This window comes from Lachnellula hyalina (assembly GCF_007821495.1).
Source record: "Lachnellula hyalina strain CBS 185.66 chromosome Unknown contig00101, whole genome shotgun sequence".
NCBI classification, from domain to species: Eukaryota; Fungi; Ascomycota; class Leotiomycetes; order Helotiales; family Lachnaceae; genus Lachnellula; species Lachnellula hyalina.
In genome coordinates, this window is record NW_022157215.1 from 86,213 (window position 1) to 108,857 (window position 22,645).

General features: G+C 46.6%; 4 protein-coding genes across 4 annotated transcripts; 3 read left to right on the forward strand and 1 right to left on the reverse strand.

Moving 5' to 3' along the window:
- Window positions 1-266: 266 nt before the first annotated feature.
- On the forward strand, window positions 267-1,955 carry hpxO_0 (FAD-dependent urate hydroxylase; the record flags this gene model as incomplete). Its single annotated transcript, XM_031151941.1, has 5 exons — window positions 267-728; window positions 873-1,175; window positions 1,290-1,440; window positions 1,528-1,663; window positions 1,754-1,955. The coding sequence occupies 5 exons, from the start codon at window positions 267-269 to the stop codon at window positions 1,953-1,955; spliced, it is 1,254 nt and encodes a 417-aa protein (XP_031004044.1).
- A 1,317-nt stretch (window positions 1,956-3,272) lies between these two features.
- On the forward strand, window positions 3,273-4,315 carry LHYA1_G007010 (putative oxidoreductase; the record flags this gene model as incomplete). The annotated part of the gene is made up of 2 exons (XM_031151942.1): window positions 3,273-3,360; window positions 3,414-4,315. 2 exons carry the CDS (start codon window positions 3,273-3,275, stop codon window positions 4,313-4,315), a joined length of 990 nt encoding a protein of 329 aa, XP_031004035.1.
- A 2,517-nt stretch (window positions 4,316-6,832) lies between these two features.
- Window positions 6,833-8,861, reverse strand: BEA4_2 (Beauvericin cluster-specific repressor; the record flags this gene model as incomplete). The annotated part of the gene is made up of 2 exons (XM_031151943.1): window positions 6,833-8,635; window positions 8,694-8,861. 2 exons carry the CDS (start codon window positions 8,859-8,861, stop codon window positions 6,833-6,835), a joined length of 1,971 nt encoding a protein of 656 aa, XP_031004036.1.
- Window positions 8,862-14,554: 5,693 nt separating this feature from the next.
- patC_0 (Efflux pump) lies at window positions 14,555-16,553 on the forward strand (the record flags this gene model as incomplete). Its single annotated transcript, XM_031151944.1, has 7 exons — window positions 14,555-14,725; window positions 14,802-14,971; window positions 15,036-15,194; window positions 15,260-15,421; window positions 15,469-15,987; window positions 16,048-16,495; window positions 16,521-16,553. 7 exons carry the CDS (start codon window positions 14,555-14,557, stop codon window positions 16,551-16,553), a joined length of 1,662 nt encoding a protein of 553 aa, XP_031004034.1.
- Window positions 16,554-22,645: the final 6,092 nt, after the last annotated feature.

Genomic DNA, 22,645 nt, shown 5'->3' on the forward strand with positions numbered 1-22,645 from the left:
CTTTTGCCTTTGCTTTTCAGTACCTTATTTGCACATCATATCGCGTTGATGCACAGATAAGCATTCTCTCTATATGACAGTTGTGTTTCCAACCCCACGCATTCTTTATCAGCACTCATCACGTCTTCATTTCCCCAAAGCACGTCATCCCATCACCACTCCTGATCCTACAGTAGTATTCATTATCATCCCCAACATCAACCATCCCCATAAACCTTTTACTGAATAAAGTAACCCACCAGCAACCAACTCAGCAAATCAGCAAGATGCCAACAGCCCAGCCCCCGCCCCTCAACGTAGCCATCATCGGCGGCGGCCCCGGCGGTCTCGGCGCCGCCATCGCCCTCTCAGCACTCCCGCACATCTCTGTAACGCTGTACGAGCAAGCGCGCGAGTTGCGGGAGATTGGCGCGGGGATCCGCATTGGCGCTAATTGCTGGACTGTGCTGGGGTTGCTAGGTGCGGAGGATGGTGTGAAGGGGCATGTGGAAGAGAGGGTGCTGCAGAGGAATGGGCTGAGTGGGGAGTTGCTTGCGGAGAAGAATTTGGATGGTGCGTTGAGTGGTGGAGGGAGCGTGAAGGAGAGGAGCGGGGTTGAGCCGCAGAGGGTGAGGAGGACGAGGTTGCAGAGTGCGTTGGTGGGTAAGGTGGGGGAGGGGATTATTAAGTTGGGGAGGAAGTTGGTAAGGATGGAGAAAGTGGCGGGCGGCAAGGGGGGTTCGGTTGTGGTTTGAGGATGGGGGGACGGAGGTGGCTGATTTGGTGGTTGGTGGGGATGGGATACGCTCTGTTCGTTTTTCCTCCTCTTTTTTCTGTTTCTCGCAGGTGATGATACTGTGTCTATGTGTGCTGACGAGGTATGAATGTGGTAGGTTGTGAGAGAGCACGTGTTTCGAGACCACAGCATCAAGTTCACAGGCACGACTATCTTCCGCACGCTCATCCCCGCCTCATCCGTATCCCATATCCCTGATATGACGCCCGCCACAACTTGGTGGCATGGTCCTACGGGGCACATGTACAGCTCTCTCGTCGATGACCCATCGGAATTAAGGCCGGAGGAGCAGATGTTTGAGATTGCTGCGAGAGATGTGTGTGACCCGGCCACTGTGACGGGGAAGAGGTTTAGTTGGGGTGTCCCAGCTACTAAAGAACGTGTGGAGAGCTTTTTTACCGTAGGCCGAATTTCTTTTCTGTCTACCTGACTCTTATGTGAAATCCGAAAATTAAGAGTCAAGTTTCGAAGATAAGATTTAGTCGAGTTTAGCTGATATGTATGTGTGTTGCAGGACTATGATCCGAGGGTGAGAGAAACGTTGGCCATAGTCCCAGAGGGGCAGTGGAAAGAGTTCTCTGCGTTCGCGGGGCCGAGACTCGAGAAGTTGGTTGCGTGGGAGGGACGTGTCGTGCTGATTGGTGATGCGAGCCATCCTTTATCTGGTACAGTACTCCACTTCTCACCTGCCTGAAAGTTCCCTCCCCTTTAGATACCTCCTGGAAGCTGATGCATCGGTCCCTACCTTATAGGCGCGTTTGGTTCAGGCGCCGCGTTTGCTTTGGAGGACGGCTGGATTCTGGCTCGAGCTATTGAGTATGCGCGTGGAGACTTGCAGGCGGCGCTGGATATCTTTGATGAGATTCGGAGTCCTTATTATTATAAAATGTGGGTTCTTTCCATCCATCCTCCCTACCTTTTGTTCGGAATGCTGCTTGCAAGGCTTGCTATTCACCTGACTTAATCTGACTTGGATAGGTATCAATATCTCGACCAGATAAAGGCCAGTATGCAGAACGCTAAAGCCGCGAATCCGACTCAGAGCTTCGAGGAGAGTTTGGAAGCGAGGGTGAATGCTTTTGGTGGGGAGGATCGGCTGTCTTGGATATATGGCAATGATATCAAGGATGTATGGAGGAAATGGGTAGACGGGAAAATAGCAGCAAAAAGTGTGAAGTAGTGGCACACTGTCGCAGTAAACACAAATACAGTAAGAAAACTCTTGCTGAACGGGAATCCTGAAAGACGCAGGTAGGACATACAAGCGGTCTACTTTTTAATTTCATCCGGACCTACATTTCTTTTCACGCTCCCCACCAATCCTCTTGCACTATAATCAACCTTCCCTCTCAAAAAAGTATACCTCGGCCAGTTCGCGAACAACAAATCCTAAAACGGCGTACAAGCAACCGCGTGATGCTCAGTCTAAGCAGCGTCATCTCTTCCCGGGCATACCAAATACCAAATGCTAACATCAGCTGACATAAACACCAGCACAACCGTCCCCTTCTTTTGATAGCCAGCCCAAACACGCGCGCATATATAGTCTTCTACACCTGCATCTTTGACACTCCCACAGCGAGGTTTTGGGCTCATATCCCGATCCAGACAGGGGAGAAGGAAAGAGGGGAAGGAAGAAGAACGGTCTTTTCCTCAGTTGGATCTCCACAGTCTCTGTCACTAGAAGTAGAGGCATACCGAGTTTCTCTTTGATGACCAGATGTGTCTGCCCCGATACATTGGGATTAATAGGATCATATACGTGTTTTATCAAAATATTCGCAAAATCATAGCGGTCGCACCAGGTCGGTTCTGCTTCCATTTGGGAAATCCCTGGCTTTCAATTCGCAGAAGTCTAGATAATGTGACCGTCATCGTCAAAGATACTCTGTGAGCTTAGCAATATGTCCTTGGATCCAAGACTTGTCAAAGGCGTTTGGGATATTCTTGAGTGCGAATATTGGACTAGTCAGGGCAAAAGAGGCCCCCAGATTGATACTACTGGTGGTGATACCAGCCAGCATTTAGCGGGTGATTTCTGTCATCATATGTTTATTGTCCCCATTGCGGATATATCGGACATGGCTTAACCCCCAAGCCTCATCATGTTAAAACCTCCTAGGCACGGTTGCTTATATGAATAAGTATCTGTGACTAAATATGGGCACTAGTCTGTTTCGGGAGATACCCGCGAGACTACCCCTGGTCAACAGCCAATGAATACACAGCCATCAGAACTCTTACTATTAATTGATATTGACAGTCATTTCATTTCAGGTCGAGCGCCGTGCCGTCGGATTTAATGTATTTTTAGTCGCGTTACAAATCTAGATTTATGAAGCCAAGCTTAGGATTTTCATCACTGACTGACTATAAGTACCATGTAGTAGTACATCACCTTTAAGATATCGGATGCGATCACTCTTCAACGTCTCAAGAATACTTTTCTCTCCCTCTTCTTATATTGGACCCCAAATCAAAATCAAAATTACAGAACATGCCACTTAAAGTAGGGTCCGGCGTGGACTTTGTTCCTGACAGGGATATACCAAATCTGTCCAACAAAGTGATTTTTGTCACAGGTGGTGAGCAGTATTAATATCATATTCAGATACATCGTTGATAAAGATATTTACAGGCACTGGAGGCTTAGGCAAAGCAGCCATTCTTACCCTGATCAAAAAGAAACCATCCAAAATCTACGTCACAGCTCGGAACCCTTCGAAATTTCAAGACCTAGTCAACGAGATCCAGGTCGAGAATCCCAGCATACAAGCAGTCTCAATTCTTCACCTCCTCAACTGCGACCTCGCAGACCTCAAAACCGTCCAATCAGCCGCCCACCAAGTCCTCACATCGACAACCCCAAAGCTAGATATATTCATTGGCAGTGCAGGCGTATTCCTCGCCTCCCCAGCTCTCACCAAAGATGGCTACGAGGTCCAATTCGGCACAAACCACATGAGCCACGCTCTCTTCATCAAACTCCTCTTACCGCTCCTCCAGAAGAGCCCAGACCCTCGCATTGTGCTGTTCACTTCGGGCGCGTTCGCCATGCATCCTGCGGGGGGAATACTGTTCGATAGTCTGCACACGACGCAAGAGAAGGAATTCAGAATCGCTGCGCCTTGGCGATTGTACGCACAAAGTAAACTGGCAAATGTGCTGTTTTGTGCGGAGCTGGCGAGGAGGTATGCGGATGTAGCGGCTGTGTCGGTGCATCCGGGCGAGGTTTACACGGACGGGTTTGCGAATGTAGGGCAGTGGAGTAGACGGATTCTTGTGGCGATGAGTATGAATAAATTCATGACTCCTGAGGAGGGGAGTAGGAATGCGTTGTGGGCTGTTACTGCGCCTTTGTATAAGGGGGAGGTTGGTAACGGGGAGGGTGTGAAGGAGAGTGAAAAGGGTCTTGTGGTTAATGGTTCTTACTATGAGCCCGTTGGTGTCCCGGGGAAGCATATGAGGTCGTCGACGGATGGGGATTTGGCGAGGAGGCTGTGGGAGTGGACTGAGAAGGAGCTGGAGAAGTTTAATTAAGTAGTGTGTTTCGAAGGTTTTGGCGCAGTAATTGGAATACAAGGGACCTTGTAGTTCTGTTCATGGTTTTTTATACTTCCTGAATGTTCCCGCTTCTCTATTTGCTGGGACCGGTGAAGTGTTTGTGGTGACATATAGTCACGTGCTACATATCCCGAAAGGTGTCTGCACTCCATTGTCCTTAGCATCTTATAATTTGAAGACTAAATTCTTATATGAGCTATGATCTATTTGGATGGTAGATTGAACGCCTTGCACCTGTTCATGTGCTTTGTAGGTGCACAAATGATCACGTGGTACTACCCCTGAAAGGATACCTATATAGGTAGGCTACAAAGATGAAGGAGTTGTACCTTAATGCTAGAATAAGAGGTAGTAATTGTCAGGTGAAGGTTCAACTTTTGGGTGAGGCACGGTCTGATGTGTGTAGAGTGAGGACAGAAGTAAGTGAAGATGTCCATCACTAGTACCTACCTACCTAGTTTAGGTAGGGTATACTACCTAGGCTCATGTAAGCAGCTGATCCAATCACCAGAACCACAGTGAACCAGCGACGCTAAGGATTGCTCTTCATCATCACACCGCAACAATCAAGTTCTAAGGCTTTGGCGATAATCAATCAACGACAACGAAAAATCAAACAACACCAAGCAGTGCCTCTAAAGCTGTTAACAAATGTCGCGAATACAAGCCGTTTCTATCATGGAAGAATCTGCACTCATGAATCTACCGTCCGATTTGCTCAGCCTAATCCTCGATCATGCGGTTTCCATCTCAGACCTAAGAAACATCATTCCCGCCAGGCTAGTGAATAGTGAGCTTTGTGTCGCATACCTCTGAGGTGTATTAATTTTGTCCTAGGGATTTTTGCCAAAGAAATCTTACGTGCGTTTTGCCATTCAGAAAATCTTGATTTCAGCAAACCGCACCTCTTCGGGAATGGGATTGATGATGGTCCGCCAGTGTCCGAGCCGTTCGTCACAGGTGCACTATTGTCGCGTTTGAACCGCAAGTATGCCACTCGCAATCATTATCTGTCAACAATCCTTGCAGCGGAAGAGTATATGATGATGGAATACCCCAATCAAACGGAAGAACAGCGACACGAGTACAGATACGCCTTGTGCGCAGCTGAGAACTGGCGATCGTGCATGAGACATGAAGGATTTCTACCAAACACGGAGCCAATATTTCCTGAGCACAAGCCTACGGTCAAAGAGTGGTCGCCCCTTTTCAATGCTTTGTGTGCTGCTGCTTGGATGGGACACGAAGACTTGGTACGGCAACTCCTCCAGAAAGGCGCAGATCCTAATCTCGAGGAAGGCTACTTTCGACCCCCACTCCAGCAAGCGGCTAGGAAGGGTCACTGTAATATTGTACTTCTGCTGCTGGAGGCAGGGGCAAACATTAATTTGGGGTACTCGCGGCCAAGGGATCTTCAAAAGAAAGGGGCTCTTTATTTTGCAAGTCGCTATGGCCACGAGAAAGTAGTGAACCTTCTCCTCACACCTATTTATCGTTTAAGTTTTTTGACATCAATTGCCGACAGTGCAGTCTACCCGGCCATCCAAGGCGGGTATCAGCACCTGGTTCAGATACTCATAGAACACCCAAAGATAAAAGAGGATCTGTCACTTGCCAAAATTGGGGAATGTATGCTGTTGGAAGCCTGCGTCTCCGATCAGGATGAGGTCCTCCGCTGGCTCCTACTAGACAAACATGGATTGCGCGACCGTTTGCTTGGACGTCCAAAGTTTCTGCAAAGAGCAGCACTGCATGGTCGGATATCTATCGTACGGCTCCTGCTCGACTATGGGGTTAATCGCTTTGGTTCCGCACTGGCAAATGCAGCGAAAAATGGCCATGTTGAAGTGGCAAAACTTCTTCTCGATACCCCAGGCGAACGGATCGATCGTCTCGCTATGGTGAATGGGCAGCGGCCCTTTAGATACAATCCCACAACTCATCCTATCGACCAGCTACCTTTGTACTGGGCATCAAAGAATGGACATACTTCAATGGTCAAGTTGCTTCTGGAGTATGGTGCCAGTGTTGACAACGAATATATGCGGCACGCGACGATCCATGCAAATGAGCAAGTCTTGCGGTTACTTGTCGCAGCTTTAGTGGAACAAGATAAAGTCGCCAAAAGCTGCCAGAGCACGCTTCTAGAATGGGCGGAGAGGATGGACAAGCAGAACGTTGTGAAAATGTTATCGGAATTTGGATATCCACATCATCCCGAGTCTGCATGAATGAGAGCGTAGCATACAACGCTGGGACGCCACGAATGTTGAAGATTCACTTGTGTTGGGTCATGGGAACAGATTTTTAATGGGAGGAGGAACAGTTCTCGATATTCAAGAAGACGATTCCTTTTTTCCCAGATCCTTAGTGGTTGTTCAATCGCGAGACCCGACAATAAAACATGCGCATCGCAGCCATCCCATCAATCGCCCCTTCTTCAGCAGACGCATTTTCATTTTCTTTTATCCTTCTGTTTATTCGATTTTAGATTCAGCCAAATATAGTCTCCAGTCCCATCTCTTGCATGACATCCATCCAAAAGCACTCCAGCCCGGCATCGAGTCTGGTCCACGTCTCTTCCAACAATGCCAATGCCTTCTTGACTGGCTTCGCCGGCAACGATTTACAATAATCCTGCAAGCGAGTAGTAACAAACCGTCTCGCTGTAGCAATATCTACTTCTCGATTCGTAATACTGTTGAAGATCGATGTGGATGGGTTGAGAGTTGAAAGTGGGTCGAAGCGGAGCTCGCTGCCTGCAACAATAAGAATGATGGGTTGCAAACAGCGTGTTCCAGAAGTCAGGGGCAGCTTTTCGAGGATTGATACCGTGTGTAAAGCGAGGGAGAGAAGAAATTCTTCTGGGGGGAGTGAATTGTCTACGGGGAGGAAGTGAAAGAGGTTTGGTGAGGGTGAGGGTGAAGATGTAGCGAATGCGGTATCCGCTACTGGAAATCTCCGAACAAGAATCGACGGAAAGACACGGTAGAGCTCGATCAGAGCAGAGCATCGATATGCTTCGGCAAGGAGGACGTAGTGATGAACTGGTGTGTTTTCATCGCCTGCGTCGACAAGATCGGACACTGATGGTGGCTCAAATGAGAGCAACTCTTCTTCCAAAGATTGCGCTTTCGCAATCGCTTCAGCACCTGAGCCGCCAGGTAACTCCATGTCGAACGAGAAATCGAGCGAGAAAAAGTCGAGCGATGCTGCATCTTGTGCTGTGGTCTTACGATAACTGCGGATGAGACGACCGACTTGAGCGAATAGCTTCTGAACTTTAGGAGCGACACCTGTCCATGGATGAGGGAAGACCTTTTCTTTCTCCGCGCTGGATGCCGAACTGCTTGCCTCATTCGACAAGGTTGTTGATTCGAGTATTGACATATCAGCATACCCAAGTTCCTCGAGGTCATCTTCTACGAAGCCAGCCAACATATCCCAGTATAATATACACTGCTCAAAGAACTCATTCTGACGTTGCTCTCGAGTTCCAACACCAACGCCCTGCTGTTCCACTCTCTTTTTGTTTAACCTTTTTGCTGTCTTCAAATGCACGAGGCCCAGATCCTTCGGATCATGCCACGCGGTCGTTTGTCCAACAAGCAGTACTGTTAGAAGCGTCTTGTCAAGATTCTCTGTCTGGCCTTGAACTCCCTTCTGGGATTGATATAGACACTTGTATGTCTCTCGCTGCATTTGTATCCCAACAGGCGTCATCCGTGGAAAGTGGTTGGCCAAGTATGCAGCAGCCATACTTTGTATGGCGTAGTAAATGGGAGCAGAGCCGTCCCATAATCGCCCCACCGTTGACCGAAATGGGTTTAGGGTTCCGTCGAATGATGAAAATATCTGGCATACATAGTTGAAGTAATATTCTACGAGCATGGTTGGAAGATGTAAGAGGAATTCCGGAACTGTGGAGCGGTGAAGTTGTTGCCGGATTGCTGAAAGACTGTCTGTCTGGTTGGAGTCTCGTCGAGAATCGCTTGCTATAAGTGGGGATCCAGGAACAGATTGCATAGAAGTTTCTGCTATTGAATCGGACTCATCCTGTGGCTGGGGAGAAACAAAACAACTCTCTGGCCCCTTCTCTTCTTCTGGAGAAGGAGGTAGAAGGTCCTGTGGTGACTCTGGTTTCTTGGACGCCGCAGGAAGAGGAGCATGCGAACTGCTCACAAGCAATTTCTCATGCTTTGTAGACCACACAAGCGGTTTTATCTTGTATCCCGGGCATGACAAGCTCTTGCGATTGCACTGGAGGCATTCTGGCTTCCCCTCATCGCATTTCAACTACAGCGATGTCAGCTCCCAATATTCCACCACACACGCCAGGGAGAGGCTCAAGTACTCTTTTGCTTTTACATCTTAAGCAGCCATTACGACTCTTGGGTGCTTTTCTTGGATTCTTTGCCTGAGTTTGGCTAGTCGCTTCGATAGCAGCCATGATACCTTCCCCTAAAGAGGCTTCGTTTTGGAGTTGCAGACTGGTATCCGAAAGTGGGGTACCGGTGTTCATCTTCTTTCAGCACTGATGGCCGCTCTCCAGATACAACTTTCGTATTGTATGCAGTGATCTTCGGGCCAAAGATGTACATATAAGACCCAGAGTGAATGCTCTTGAACGTAAAGTCTTTTGAGGCCTTTGAATTCCCAATTGTCCGGGTGCATGATGCATCACGGAAAGATAAGCCTCAGATAAGCGGACCGACCGTCTGTTGGACTTAGCTGCTTACATAAGCCGTCTGTGGCATAAAACTCTTCATCATGATTAGCTCGTCTTCTAGACCACCAGGACTACACAGAATGATATGCCCATCACCTCTATACTAGCTTTGACGCTATTCATCGTCCCCTTTTTCTAATACAGTCCGTGTCGGAGCTCGAGTCACGTGTGCATTGGATCTTTCACTGGCAGTCTACTGCAACTCGTCAACCTGCAAATATCAAATCTAATAGCACTAAACTAGACTACCCGAGCTCGAGAAGCGTTTCCTTATTTAGCACAAGCACTTCTCATATTGACTTTACTAAATCATGCAAATATTGATGCCTTTCGCGCCGCATGCCCCTTTAATAAGCGAATATTTCCAGGCGCCAGAAGCTCACGTCCTGTTTTATGGGACTGAAACGCAGGAGCGATGTTTATTATCACTCTGAGGAATTTTCTTTTTCTTGGAAAAAATTCCCCGTGAACCTTGATTGATAAAGCTGCCGTCGAGGCATTCACTTGATCGCAGCTCTAGTTGGTCGTTTGCAGTTGATGAACGGCCATTTCATTCATCTATATGTCATTCATGATTTTCTCATTGCTGTGAATTTCTGTACTTCCACATTAGTTTCCCTCAAGTTCATAGAAACCTTTGGGGCACAGTGCATACGATCTTTGCTCTTTTCTTCATATTGAGGGGCGTAGAGAGCATGACGGTCCTGGCAGACTAAAGCTTTGGACTTTTCAGAGCTTTATACTATATGGATGAATTTATGGGAGGTGCTATGTCGACGGGTATTTAGAGCTGGGACCACCACCGCCCTGATACCACCACTCTTTTAGATTTTTGCGTATCTGGCCTTGGGTCAGAATCTCGCAAATATTTAGTTCTGTTTAATGGGTTAATTATGCGCCTTGTCTCCATTCTCACACTGGAAAGGAAGTGATTTGTGCAATAGTTAGAAGAGTAAGAAGTTATATTGGCAAGTTAGTTGGCTGATGGGATAAAAGATGCGCGAATTGGTAGATTAGTGGCTGGGATGAAGGTGGAGGGTAACCACACCGAAGGACAAGAATAGAAGATAGATGGAATCAGCAACCTTACGTGCCGTTGACAGACTAACTGTATTGGAGTCAAGCTGAAATATTTAGGTTATTGAATCCGAGTGGGTTTACGTTTGGTTATGTCACGTCGCTGTGCGTCAAGATCTAGTATCTAGGCTTATTGCATAGAGCAATGACCCCGTCCGGTATAACTGCAGACTTTTCGTTATGTACCAAGTTCTTCTGAATACAAGTCCTCTTCATATCTTTAATCTAGGCTCAGCTCAGCCAGTTCCCCAAATCTAACGCAAATGACGAGCTGAAAGCACCAAACATCGCCCTGGCCTTCCTGCGGGTGACGGAAACGCGTCGATTGTCTTGATCCGTTAAATTAGGCCCATTCAAGCAGCTTAACCCACCTGAAGTGTGCTCTGACTGCAATCGAGGGCAATTCTTGGCAGGTACTTGGGTGGTTGGAAACCCATTAAGTGGAGGCTTCGATCCAAAATGTGCCCATGAATGCTGCGCTGGATGAAAGTGCTCGTTTGCCAAGTGTTCCTTGGCCTTTTCGAGACTTTTCGATGCAGTCCAAGGTAGATTGACGTTGGCATTGTCCACTGGGATCAGATCGAACTGAGCATACTGAACATTGCGAGGCGATTGTCTTTGGGAGTCTGGGTCGACTATTGCTGGAAATGGTATCAAGGGATCGAAGGACGGCCAGTACACAATGATTTCCTTCAACTCAACAAACGGTGATAAACGTCGACGTGATGAAAATTTAATATAATAAAACAGCTCTCGTGCAAAACTTTCCCCGAAAGCCATCCTGTCAATTTCCGTGCCTTTGGCGAGGTCGACGAAAAAAGATTCGAGCATACCCATTGCGTCGATTTCAACCACTTCACTATCAAAATTTGGAGGCATAAAGCATAGAGTGTCGACTTCCCAATTGACGTAAATGCGGGGAGGGATTGTGATAGTGAGATCGACTTCGTTGATTTTGTCCTGTATTTTGGAACCGAATTCAAGTGTGTAATATCTTGAGCCCTCTCTTTTGGCTTCCGCACACGACTCAAGTACTGGTGGTGTATATGTGCTGGTAGCAAACTGATACATCGATTTGTTGACCCGCGGAGATATCAGGGCACGCTCAACAGCTGAAATAGCTTTGTGAAACTCTGGGTCGCTACCGAGCAGTTGAAGCCAAAGTGGAATAGTTCGGGGGACAGAACAGGCAATTCCCCAGATCTTGAGTCGAACTTCAGCTGGCAGTCTCGGCAAGAGCTCGAACATTTGATCATCCTCAACAGTAGCAGTGCTGGAGGAAATATTATCGTCGGCCAAGGCGGTTGGTGAAGTCGGTTCGTCACTCATCGCGACAATCTGTCGAGAAACTTGTGTGGGGTTTGGAGAAAGATCCAACTGGAAGAACGTCAGTTCAAATTCAATATTTTCAAAGAACAAAACACATATGGACACAGAGCGTCGCTGATCCCTCAAGTGCAAGTCGTTCTTCCGCGTGATGCTCAAAGGCTGTTCTCCCCAGTACGCAACCATGAGAATCAATCTTACGTGTGTCGTGTCAGAGGATCTTTGTACAAGATCGAGAACCAAGCAGCAAAGCTGAGATCTCGGGAAAGTGAATGGTGGATGGTCGCTGCCGTAGAGAAGCAAAGGCAACACGTGATATGTATGCTCCTGCTTGAAAATCAATCGACTTTTCTTCGTATTAACTAGGAATAGTATCACTAGACATTACTAACCTATGAAAAAGGCTAATTATAGAGAGCTCTTTATTCTAGAGATTGTCCTTGCACGTGATGTAGCTGATTTATAATCCCACCAACGACATCTTATTTCCCGAGTTTCCTTTTCTCCAGTCCAGTTCACGACTTGTGATGCAATTATTTGCTGTTCAATGTCCAATATTTAATGATAGGGGGTTCCTAGACCACCTCTGCCCTGATTAATAGCATGGACGAGTCTGCAGCCGGTTCCACGTCCGCCAATCCAACCAGCGAATATTCGGATGGTCAACTCGGATTGTTCTTTTGTGATATCTGTAGGAAACCATTCAGCAACGGTTGCTATCCTCTTTGAGTTTATTTATGCTCAGATCTAATGAAATTGCAGAGTATTCACGCAATCGCCATCTTCCGTATTGTCGCCGGAGTCAAAATCGGCAACGTACTCGTCAGAAGTCCTGTCAAGCATGCAGTATCGCCAAGACAAAATGTAGCGCTGGTGAGAAATGTTCTCGATGCAGTTCGAGGGGGCTCAATTGCATCTACGATGACTCTAGGAGGATTCGAGGGCCTTGCTCTTCGAAATCAAAGGCTTCACCGATGTCTTCCAACCTCCCAAAGAATCTCAATGAGGAATTTGTGGCCGGGGACAACTCGGGCCTTGAGAATGACTCATCAGACTGGGCTATGACCATAGAAAATGCGGCTTTTCTAGCGGATGCCTGGGAGACACAACACCCCTTTGCCTCGGAGCCAAACAACACAATAGCACCAATTATTGACTCAGACATAGATTCACCCCGTTGTCATGAGATATATAGAGAACCCGTTGTGCTGCAAGATATCCTTCCAACTGGACTGCCCTCACTTTCTCAACCGCAGAAAATGTTTGGGTTTGACTGGAGCCTGTACTCTTCTGAGTTGTCCATACCGATGACCGTATCACGGCAGCAAAATGCATGCGTCCTCAAGCCATACTTATTACAAGATGCTGTCGCTCAGCATAGCGCCAAGTACATAGTACAAACTTTACGAGCCTACCCACGGATGATGCTAAGAAAGTCGACATTTCCACCTTTCATACATCCGCATTGGCATGGCCATCTCCCAGCACCCCTTGCAAATTGCATGAGTATTGCACAAATGTTCTCAACACGAACTGCAGACACTAGTCCATTCGTATGGCGTACTATAATGATGGAACAGCAGCGCCTAGCAAATGAAGTCAGTGCTATTTTCATAGACCCTACCCTTGTATATGCCTGCAGACTAATGTTCATATCTCTAGTTCAAGGACCTGCCGAAGGAAGAACTACTTGCTGCAATACAAGCTTACATGATATATGTTATAATGAGGATTGATGATACGACTGGTTTCACCAATTCCGATTTCCAGATGCTGTTGTCTCTACATGTGAGTACCTAGTCTGTCTAAGTCAGTAGCTCGATTAATGAAGAAAGTTGATGTGCTTGGAAACTCGAGAACTTTGCCCTGGGCCATTTGCTCACCACGAACAATTTGATGATAAACAAAGTTGGGAAGATTGGATATTCGCAGAATCTCGACGAAGGTAAGTACTTCTTAACATCCTGAAAGCATTGCTTCGCAGATCGGTAGACCTGATAATTATATCCAGAGTTGCAGTTCTTTGGTTTCTCGTCACTCGAGTAGTTTGCGTTGCCACAGATCTTCACTGCGATACATCAGAAGCATTCCAGGCGCTTCCTTTGCCCACAGCAAAATCACTCTGGGAGGCTAAAGATCGTTCAACCTGGGAAGAAGAGTACAAAATCAACAACGTGGCACAAATGTCGTTCTTCGGTGAGCTCATTGAAACACAGCGACAAGCTGATGTAGGATCTAGGACTGGCCAACTCGACGCCTGGCATTCGAATATTGATAATCTTGGGACGTTGCTCACTCTTGCCATAGCCACAGTATGAACAGAGCCTGAATCTTGGGTTTGATGCCAATGGTGTTGAGCTTTTAGCGGAAGTCTTGATTGATGGAGAATCCATATATGATTATCATGCATAGACCTAGAAAGGTTATATACATCATAAGTATAATCTTCTTTTACACGATGCTGTTACAAAGATGGTGTCTGAAAACGGGTTTCGGAAGACCACTTCCAATTACTCCTTGAAAGTCATGGTTTGTTAGTCTAAAGGCCAACTATATGAATTCTTCCACCTACCCCGGATGCCAATTTTCGAGGTAAGCCTGATCCCGCTTTAATGCTATTAGCCTTATGGCAAGCTTTATTTGTAAGATCCCAAGGCTGACTTCTACCGTCATGCAGCACCGGCGAAGTTCGCCGGACCCGCAAAAGTGGGACCGGGTTTTCACTCCGCCTTCTTTAACTTGCTACCTTTCTAATTGGAGCCTTTCAGGGCGGGTACTGAGTCTGTTATGCTCTTTAGCGTGATTGTTTACCTATAGAAACAATGGCAAAGGCGAATTTAGCCGCACGATTATACACATCCCTCAGATAACGAAATGACTTATGCCGCCTCCTGAACATCTTTCTCAATGCTGATTTGTAACCATTTCGTTCATTTGCAATCTTCGCATGGTCTCATTCTTTATTTTTCTGATTTGTAATTAATTCAATTGACGCTCGTCAAGTCAAGTTCTGGAGGTATAATATAAAGCGGTGTTATCTCTCGTTTCATTCTTTTGCATCATCATTTCCTAGCCACTTAATTATGTCTTCCACTACTCAAAACGATTCAAAATCACATAGACCAATGTCGACCTCTCCATCTTCCACGGACATTGAAAACGAGAAAGTAGAAAGTGGCTCTCCTCAAACAATCACGCCGCCCATACCAACTTCAGAAGAAGATTATATCCTCACAAAACCACAAGGCTACAGAGTACACACCCCTGCTTTTGTTCTTCTATACCCCTCTACCTTTCTGAAAATGAACGTCAACTAATGCTCTATCCCAGTGGTTCCTAGTCTGTACTTCCCTCTACCTGGGGTGTCTGATCTACGGCCTCGACACCACAATAAGCGCCGACATCCAAGCAGCCGTGATCCACTCCTTCAACAGCCCATCCCAACTCACCTGGCTAGGAACCGGCTTCCCACTTGCATCTGTTTGTGGAATTCTCCCCGCGTATATCTCACCTAATTATCCTTCCTACAATTCCAACTTCAACATAGAAGCTGACAAACAGCAGCTCGGCATTTTACGCCGTCTTTGATTTGAAATGGATGTTTATCTCCAGCATGATAGTCTTCGAAGCCGGCTCTGCCCTGTGTGGTGCTGCGCCCAACATGGATGCGCTGATTGTGGGACGGGTGATTGCGGGATTGGGAGGCACGGGGATTTATATTGGGTTTGTCCACTTGGATCATTATCTCTGCGATCTTTGGAAAGAGACTGACTCTTTGTCCCTGTTAGGATCCTCAACTTCTTCTCGATGACTACGACAAATGAGGAGAGGGGAAAGTATATGTCTTTAATTGGTTTTGTGTGGGGAATAGGGGCTATCCTGGGGCCAGTTGTTGGTGGTGCTTTTTCGACTAGCGCAGCAACGTGGAGGTGGTCGTTTTATATTAACCTGTGTGTACACCCGCACTCACGATGGATGGTTGCTGATTTCTTAATAGTGTAATCGCAGCTGTGTGCGCGCCGATTTACCTCATCTATCTAACTTCAATGAAACCCCCGTCGACATCTGATAAAAGCACGCCGAAGAAACTTGCGAGTATGGATTGGGCTGGATTTATACTCAGCACGGGAACGCTTGTCTGTTTCACCATGGTGTTGACATTTGCCAGCGCGACATGGGCATGGAATGACCACCGAACCATCTCGATGTTCGTCGTGTTCGGCGTACTGCTTGCACTTACAGTTATTCAACAACATTTCTTCATCCTCACAACCCGCGAAGCTCGAATGATGCCTCCAGGACGTGTTACCAGGAACCGGAGTGAAGTTCTGCTCTGCATCCAGACGGCAGTGACAGTCACCAATATTCAAGTTCCGCTGTATTACATCCCGCTGTATTTTCAGTTTGTGCATAGCGATAGTTCTATGATGGCTGCTGTACGCTTGCTTCCATTTGTATTGATATTGATCGCCTCTAATATGAGCGCTGGGTTCTTGCTTCCCAAAGTGGGCTATTAGTACGTTTCGCCAAGCCAGCTGCACCGGGCACTTAGTTATACGAGCTAATCTTTTCCCAGTTGGGTAATGTACCTTGCGACCGGAGTTTTCATGACCATCGGCGGCAGTCTGATGTATACCATCCGCCTTGATAGTAACACCGGAAAAGTCTACGGTTATAGTATCCTCCTCGGCCTCGGTAGCGGCCTCACCTTCCAAGCAGCCTACTCCATCGCAGGCGTCAAAGCATCCCTCAAGAACTGGTCAGTCAAGGATATTCAAAGCGCTGTATCTCTGCAGAATATCTCCCAGGTGGGCGGTACACTGCTCTCGCTCCTGATATCTGGCCAGGTCTTCCAAAGCTATGCTTTTGAAAATCTAAAGCGCGTACTGGATGACAATAATTTGAGGTTCTCGGATGCAGAGATCCGAAGTACGGTCACAGGAACGCAAAGTTTAGTGTTTGAAGGGCTGCCTGATGTTGTGAAGGTGGAAGCAGTGGAAGCGATTATGGATGCTATGAAGAAGGTTTATATCTTGAGCATTGTGGCAGGGGTTTTGTCGCTGGTTTGTGCTCTGGCTATGAAGAAGGAAAGACTTTCTGGATTGAAGGGTTAAGAAAAGTACTTTCATTTAACCATTATTGCGAGGGCCAGAACCTGACGAGCGCTAAGCCTACTTTTAGAACGCTAGAACTCCTCCGCCACTACTTTCTAAGGAGAAAACGATCTATATCCACCCAAATTGTACTTTAGTTCTTTTCATCTAATTTAACCTTATAACAATATGATTGGATTGCAGCCAAACTACGTCTAGTATGCTCTACACTAATGCTCCCATATTTCGTATCCCTCTACTAGCAATATAACTACGTTTGTTGGGATATGTATCACGTGTACCGCGTGACCATTAATCCGATGACTAAGCAGCGATGAGGCCTTCACCTCATCGCCGCAACCTTAGCTAGAACCTCTTCTACACCTAGAAATGCAACCACGTAACCACCGATAAACTCGATCGAGAAGTACGTGAACCTAGGCCAACCCAGTGCACTATGTGTATACCAACAACGTTATCTTCAGCTACGGTTTCTTTTTCAAGTTTTACGCGCCCGCTTCATGAAAACGCCAAAGCTGTTTGCAATTGGACTAAATAAGTAGGGGGGTGCACGCGGATCTATTTTGATTGATACAACCCTAATATTAGACCGTAGGGTCACATTAAATAGGCGACTTTACAAATAGAGCCAATATCATGGCCTCCCTTAATCGGAAATTCTCACCCCTTCTTTCTACGCCCTCCAACCATGGGGTTGAAAATTACAGGGGGGTTGGGAAGCGCTCGATTTCAAGCAGTGCCCCAGGCAAGAGCCTCACTCAGCCCCGTAGTAAAAACAAGGATATATTATTTGGCCCCAGGTCTATCAGCATATTTCCGAGCCACATGGAACCCTAAAGTATTGAAAGAAAAAACTTTTCACCGTTGCTTCGATCGTGGTCTGGAAATTGAATTGCTTCAATCAAAATTCTACAACTTCTTCCTCCGTTTGAAAAATGTCGCAGCAATCTAGAGAAGCCGATACTCGTACAGGATATCAAAGGGTTGAGACGAGTTCGCCAGTTATCAGTTCGCCAACCATGCTAGCATTTATTAGTGATTTTGAACGCGATGTTACGAACGCTTTTGAGCTGGATGAGTTTCCGGAGTTAGTAACACCAAATATAACGTCTAGACCTTAATATTAACATTATATTCAGCCGAAGGTCAACGCCGGCTCTATTGCTACCTAGAAGCCATTCACCGGAGCCCTCGAATAGACCTCTACTTGCAGATGACGAGACTAGCAACGAAAAGAAACCCTTCTTCACAAGGACATATTCTGGTTGGAGAGGTGGCATTGTTCTAAACACCACCTTTGTAGGAGCTGTCCTCCTGGTCAATGTTATAGTCTTGATATGGGCTGCAGCAAAATTCAAATTCGTAAACGGCATCGCGATCGTTTTCACAGGCGATTGTGCCAAAGCAGAAAACTTATCCATAGTGGTCCACGTTATTATCAACATTCTCAGTACCCTGCTTCTGGCTGCGAGCAACTATGGGATACAAATCTCTGCAAGCCCTTCCAGGGCCGATATCGACAGGGCTCATCAACAGCAGAAGTGGTTAGATGTTGGGGTGTTTTCCTTCCGGAACTTGAAATGGGTATCGAAATATCGAATTGCGACATGCGGAATTCTTTTTTTGTCATCGGTACCCTTACATTTGGTGTAAATCATCGCCGGATATATGTTTCCTTCTTGCAGGCTAATGAGATTACAGCTATAACTCGGTTCTCTCCTCGTCATTCGCATCGGTTAATGGTTTGGATTCACTCTATGTCGCACCTGAATATTTCGATCTAGCAGCAGAGTATACACCTCCGTTCTGGAACAATGCAATGTTAGCAAAAGTCAGAACACAAGCTGCACAAAAGCAGTTGAAACATGTGGGGGTAGCAGAATGCAATAAAACCCTAGCAACTACTTTCCAAAACAAATACCAAGTCCTTGTCTTCGTGCAGGACCTCCTAGGCTACAACAACAGTACAACGCTGGTAGACTACACATTGGGGGGGCACAGTGTGGAACTGCCTAATGATTATTACCCCCATCTTACCGATTGTTGGGCCGGCGCAGCAGAGGTCGACTGCCAACTATTTCTTAATTCGGGCTTATTGGTTGGTGTCATTATTGCCAACATTGTCAAGTGTGGTGTAATGATTCTCATGGTATTAAAGTTCACAAATCCTTCTTTAATTACACGTGGGGATGCAATAGCATCATTCTTGAAGGACGAAGACCCGACTACTATTGGTCTACGTAATACCGGAAGGCGCAGATTTCCCCTTGGAAAATGGTGTTTTCAAGAAGATATGCCCTATGTTAGTATAGAAAAGCGTTGGTGCTCTTCTCTATCCCGTTTAAAATGGATTTTCTCGATCTTAACGTAAGTCGTGTCCTAATACATGTAATTCTCTGGCTCTAACTATCACAGGTGTATCACATTTGTCGCAACCACAGGCGGTATGTTAGGTCTTACTCTTGTTAAAATTTACCATAATTATTCGCGCGAGGCTTCTTCGCCGAGGAGCTTCGATCCGTCAATATGGAGCTTGAGCTTTGGTCAACCATCCATATATTCAACCATTCGATCAGGCGGTGACTCGCCTGTGCTAGCCTCCCAGGAAGGCAATCCCTTTTTATTTGTCTTGTTGGCAAACACTCCGCAACTAGTACTCTCAACAGGATATCTGCTTATAAACAACCTTCTGACGGACATGTTGGGAGCTTGGGAATGGAGCAAGCTTGGAAAGTTTAAGACAAGGCTCCGAACTACAGTTCCACGAGGACAACAACGAAGCACATACTTCCTGCAATTACCATATCAGTATGCAGTACCGCTTATGTCAATCATGGCGGTGATGCACTATCTAGTTTCCTCGAGTCTCTACCTAGTGGATATTAGACTTTACGAAGAAAATGCCATTGATATATCAGAATTGAACAGTTGGTGGATGCTTGATTATTCGCCGGTTGCTATTATCTGTGTACTTTCGGTAAGTGTTCTGCTAATTGGGTTTCCAATTGTTCTCGGCTTTCGGAAGCTCTATCCTGGGATCCCTATGTCTGGATCTTCTAGCGCGCTTATCAGCGCTGCCTGCCATGCTCCACCAGAAGAAGGCGATGCAGGGTTGCTGCCCGTGCAGTGGGGTGTGGTTGACAGCACGATAAACCCAGAAACTGGGGTTGGTCGTTGTAGTATATCCTCAGGGAAAGTCTCTACGCCTGTTGACGGACAATTATATAGTTGATCTAAGTAATAAAATTTAAGATGATAGTCTAAAAGCAGGGAGGAAGAGGGCTTCAAGAACACAGCGCGCATAGTCCCTAATTAACATCCTAAGACCTTACATTTGTTACAGTATAAAATAGAGCACTCTATAGTAACCATGCTCCCGCCTGGCTCCAGGACTTTAATCATACTCATAGATTGCCATTAGCTACCTGGCTTATTATCTATATCTAAGCGGAAGTAGAAGAAGGCCGCAGAGGTAGGTGCTAGCGCACTTAAGAGCGAAGGAGGTAAAGGAAGTATAGTTACTCACCACAGTAGATCTAGGTAAAGATAGAGAGGAAAGAGGAAGTACCATTCCGCTTATAAAGAGAGAGCTTGTACCTATGCAGTCGAAAGCAAGTTCACGTGAACAGCATTGTATTTGCTTGGCCCGACTAAAGTGTCTTGCGGTAACAAATTCAAGCCTCTATAGATAACTCGTCACGCCTGCATCTCCCTCTTTGGCCAATTCTGGCGACACTGAACCTGGTAGATCACTTCGCGCGCGCTCCATAACAAGGCTGACTTTGTTCTTGTCCAAGGACAAGGCAGGTTAAGATCTGCTGAGAATACCATCATAGGGCGGCGGCAGAAATCACAACCTACTGCATGAGGGCTGCACGTTGTTGATCACCTGTGGTTTGTCCTATTGTAGAGGACTGGGACTAGAGGCCCAGTGAAGAGTCCGCCCCCGGAATCAGCCCAGCAAAGCCACCGCCATACTTCTCGATTCTTGAAATCTTGGACATGAGGCATTCCTCAGCCCCGATGAAGCTGTCGCTAGTTTAGATAAATTCTTAATAACTTCTCAGTGTCTTATAAGACAATGGACATTAAGTACCCCCAGCTGGACTTGAAATTACCCGTCGCTCGGTAAAGTTATTCGCGACAATGGAAAAGAAATCAGGTAGGAATTACCTGACATTGCCAACCATACACAATTCGCTGCATCCACTTCGCGACGAAGCTCAGGCTCATCATCACCTCCAACAAACCCAAGATATACAGTTCAACCCACCACTACCTAGTCGGAGGCAACGTACCGTGAGATTCAGTAAGAACAAGAAGAGCAAGAACGACGTAGATCTCTCGGGCTCGTGAGAGAAAGACATTATGTCGCAGCAGCTTGTCAAGACCCACATCCAAATGATGGGGTAGTGTGGTGGGAGATAGGACCGCAATCCAATCACGAGTTGAATATCGACTGGAGAACATGTCGGAGAACTGAATTGCTAAATCTTGCATTTCTTCGGCGATTGTTTAATGTTTGCGATTCGGAACACAATTGTCAAGATCTTGGATCCGAATTTCCACTCAAGCAGACGAATATCAGGTTGATTGATTGCATGACTGTGTGTCTTGTTGATCGATCGATCAAAGAACGGTATTTTGGGCTGAGTTACGTATGGGGTGCTGTCAAAAGTCTCGAAACTACTCTTGTAGATCTTCCTGATCTCCAAAGGCCTGGAGGTTTGAGAGCGAGGGAATGGGGACAATGGAGTTGGGACTTAGGGAAGAGACGAGTGACAGGTGTACTGGCTTTAGGATGGATATAATAAGGTGGGGTTGGGTGAGGTCGGTTTGGGAAAGAGCCGTTTGGGGGCTCGGGCTTTGCGGTTTGGATGGATGGGCGAGAGCTTTCGTGGGATGATAGCATGATAGTCTTATAAACAATATTCTGTCCCATATTATCGCGCAGAAGGTGTTCTCATAACCATCACAGCGTCTTCTTGCATACTACTATATATACCAAGTAGATTGATGTCCTCAACCTTTCAAATCACCACGTTCGCACCTTCATTCATGCTTCATTCATTAATATTCCCATCTCATCCTGCGGTTCAAGCCATCAATTGCGCCCGCCCACCATCATATATCCCTAGCTCTGAAACACCCTGCTTTTGCCCGAAAGAAAGAAAGGAAGGAAAGAAGAAAACAAAGCAAATGGCAGCAAGATTCCCTCAAAATTCATCCATTATAAGTGAGCAGAGCTACCGAGTAACTAACATAGCTCAACCTAGTATATATATTGTAATATCTCATCTCATCTCACTCATGAACCCAGCCACTCATTCGTCGGGAACGTACGTACTGGTAAACAGACATGTGTATTCAGCTACAGTGACACTCCTCACATTATGCCGCCGCCGTGTAGATAGTGGACGCCGTAGACGCCCTCCGTAGCCGATTCCGTGGCCTTTTTGATCGTCTTGACGCTACGCGTGCTCTTGGAGTTTGAACTGATTGTTTGACTGGTGCTCTCCTTAGACGTTCGTGTCTTGCTGCATGTTGAAGAACGTTTTCTTGCGAAGTAGAATTTCTTGTTGTCTTTCAGACAGGAATCCATGGCGGTGTGACCTGGAGGACGGACGGGGGAGTTAGAAAGTTCTTATAAGTATAATTTAGGGAATTGAGTTTCACATTCTAAGAAACTGAGAGTAGTTGAGGTACATGTGGTGGTGTTTCAGGGTGGGCTGAAGAAGATGTGATACGAATAAGGAAGGTGTACTTACCAGAAATTTGACACTTCGTACACCAATCTTGCTTGCAATCGGTAGCGCGATGGCCAGCTTCCCCACAGACTTTGCAAGGATAGGAAACCTTTCTGCAGACATGGCCAGCCATGTTACACTCCGGACACCAACGCGCCTTGCAACATTCCACCACATGCCCAACCATCTTGCACTCGGTGCACCAGAGTTGTTGGCAATGAATAGCTTCGTGGCCCGACTCCATGCATCTTCCGCACTTCAGATCAAACTTTTCTTGCTCGATCTGATGTCTGATGTTGATGACAACGAGCTT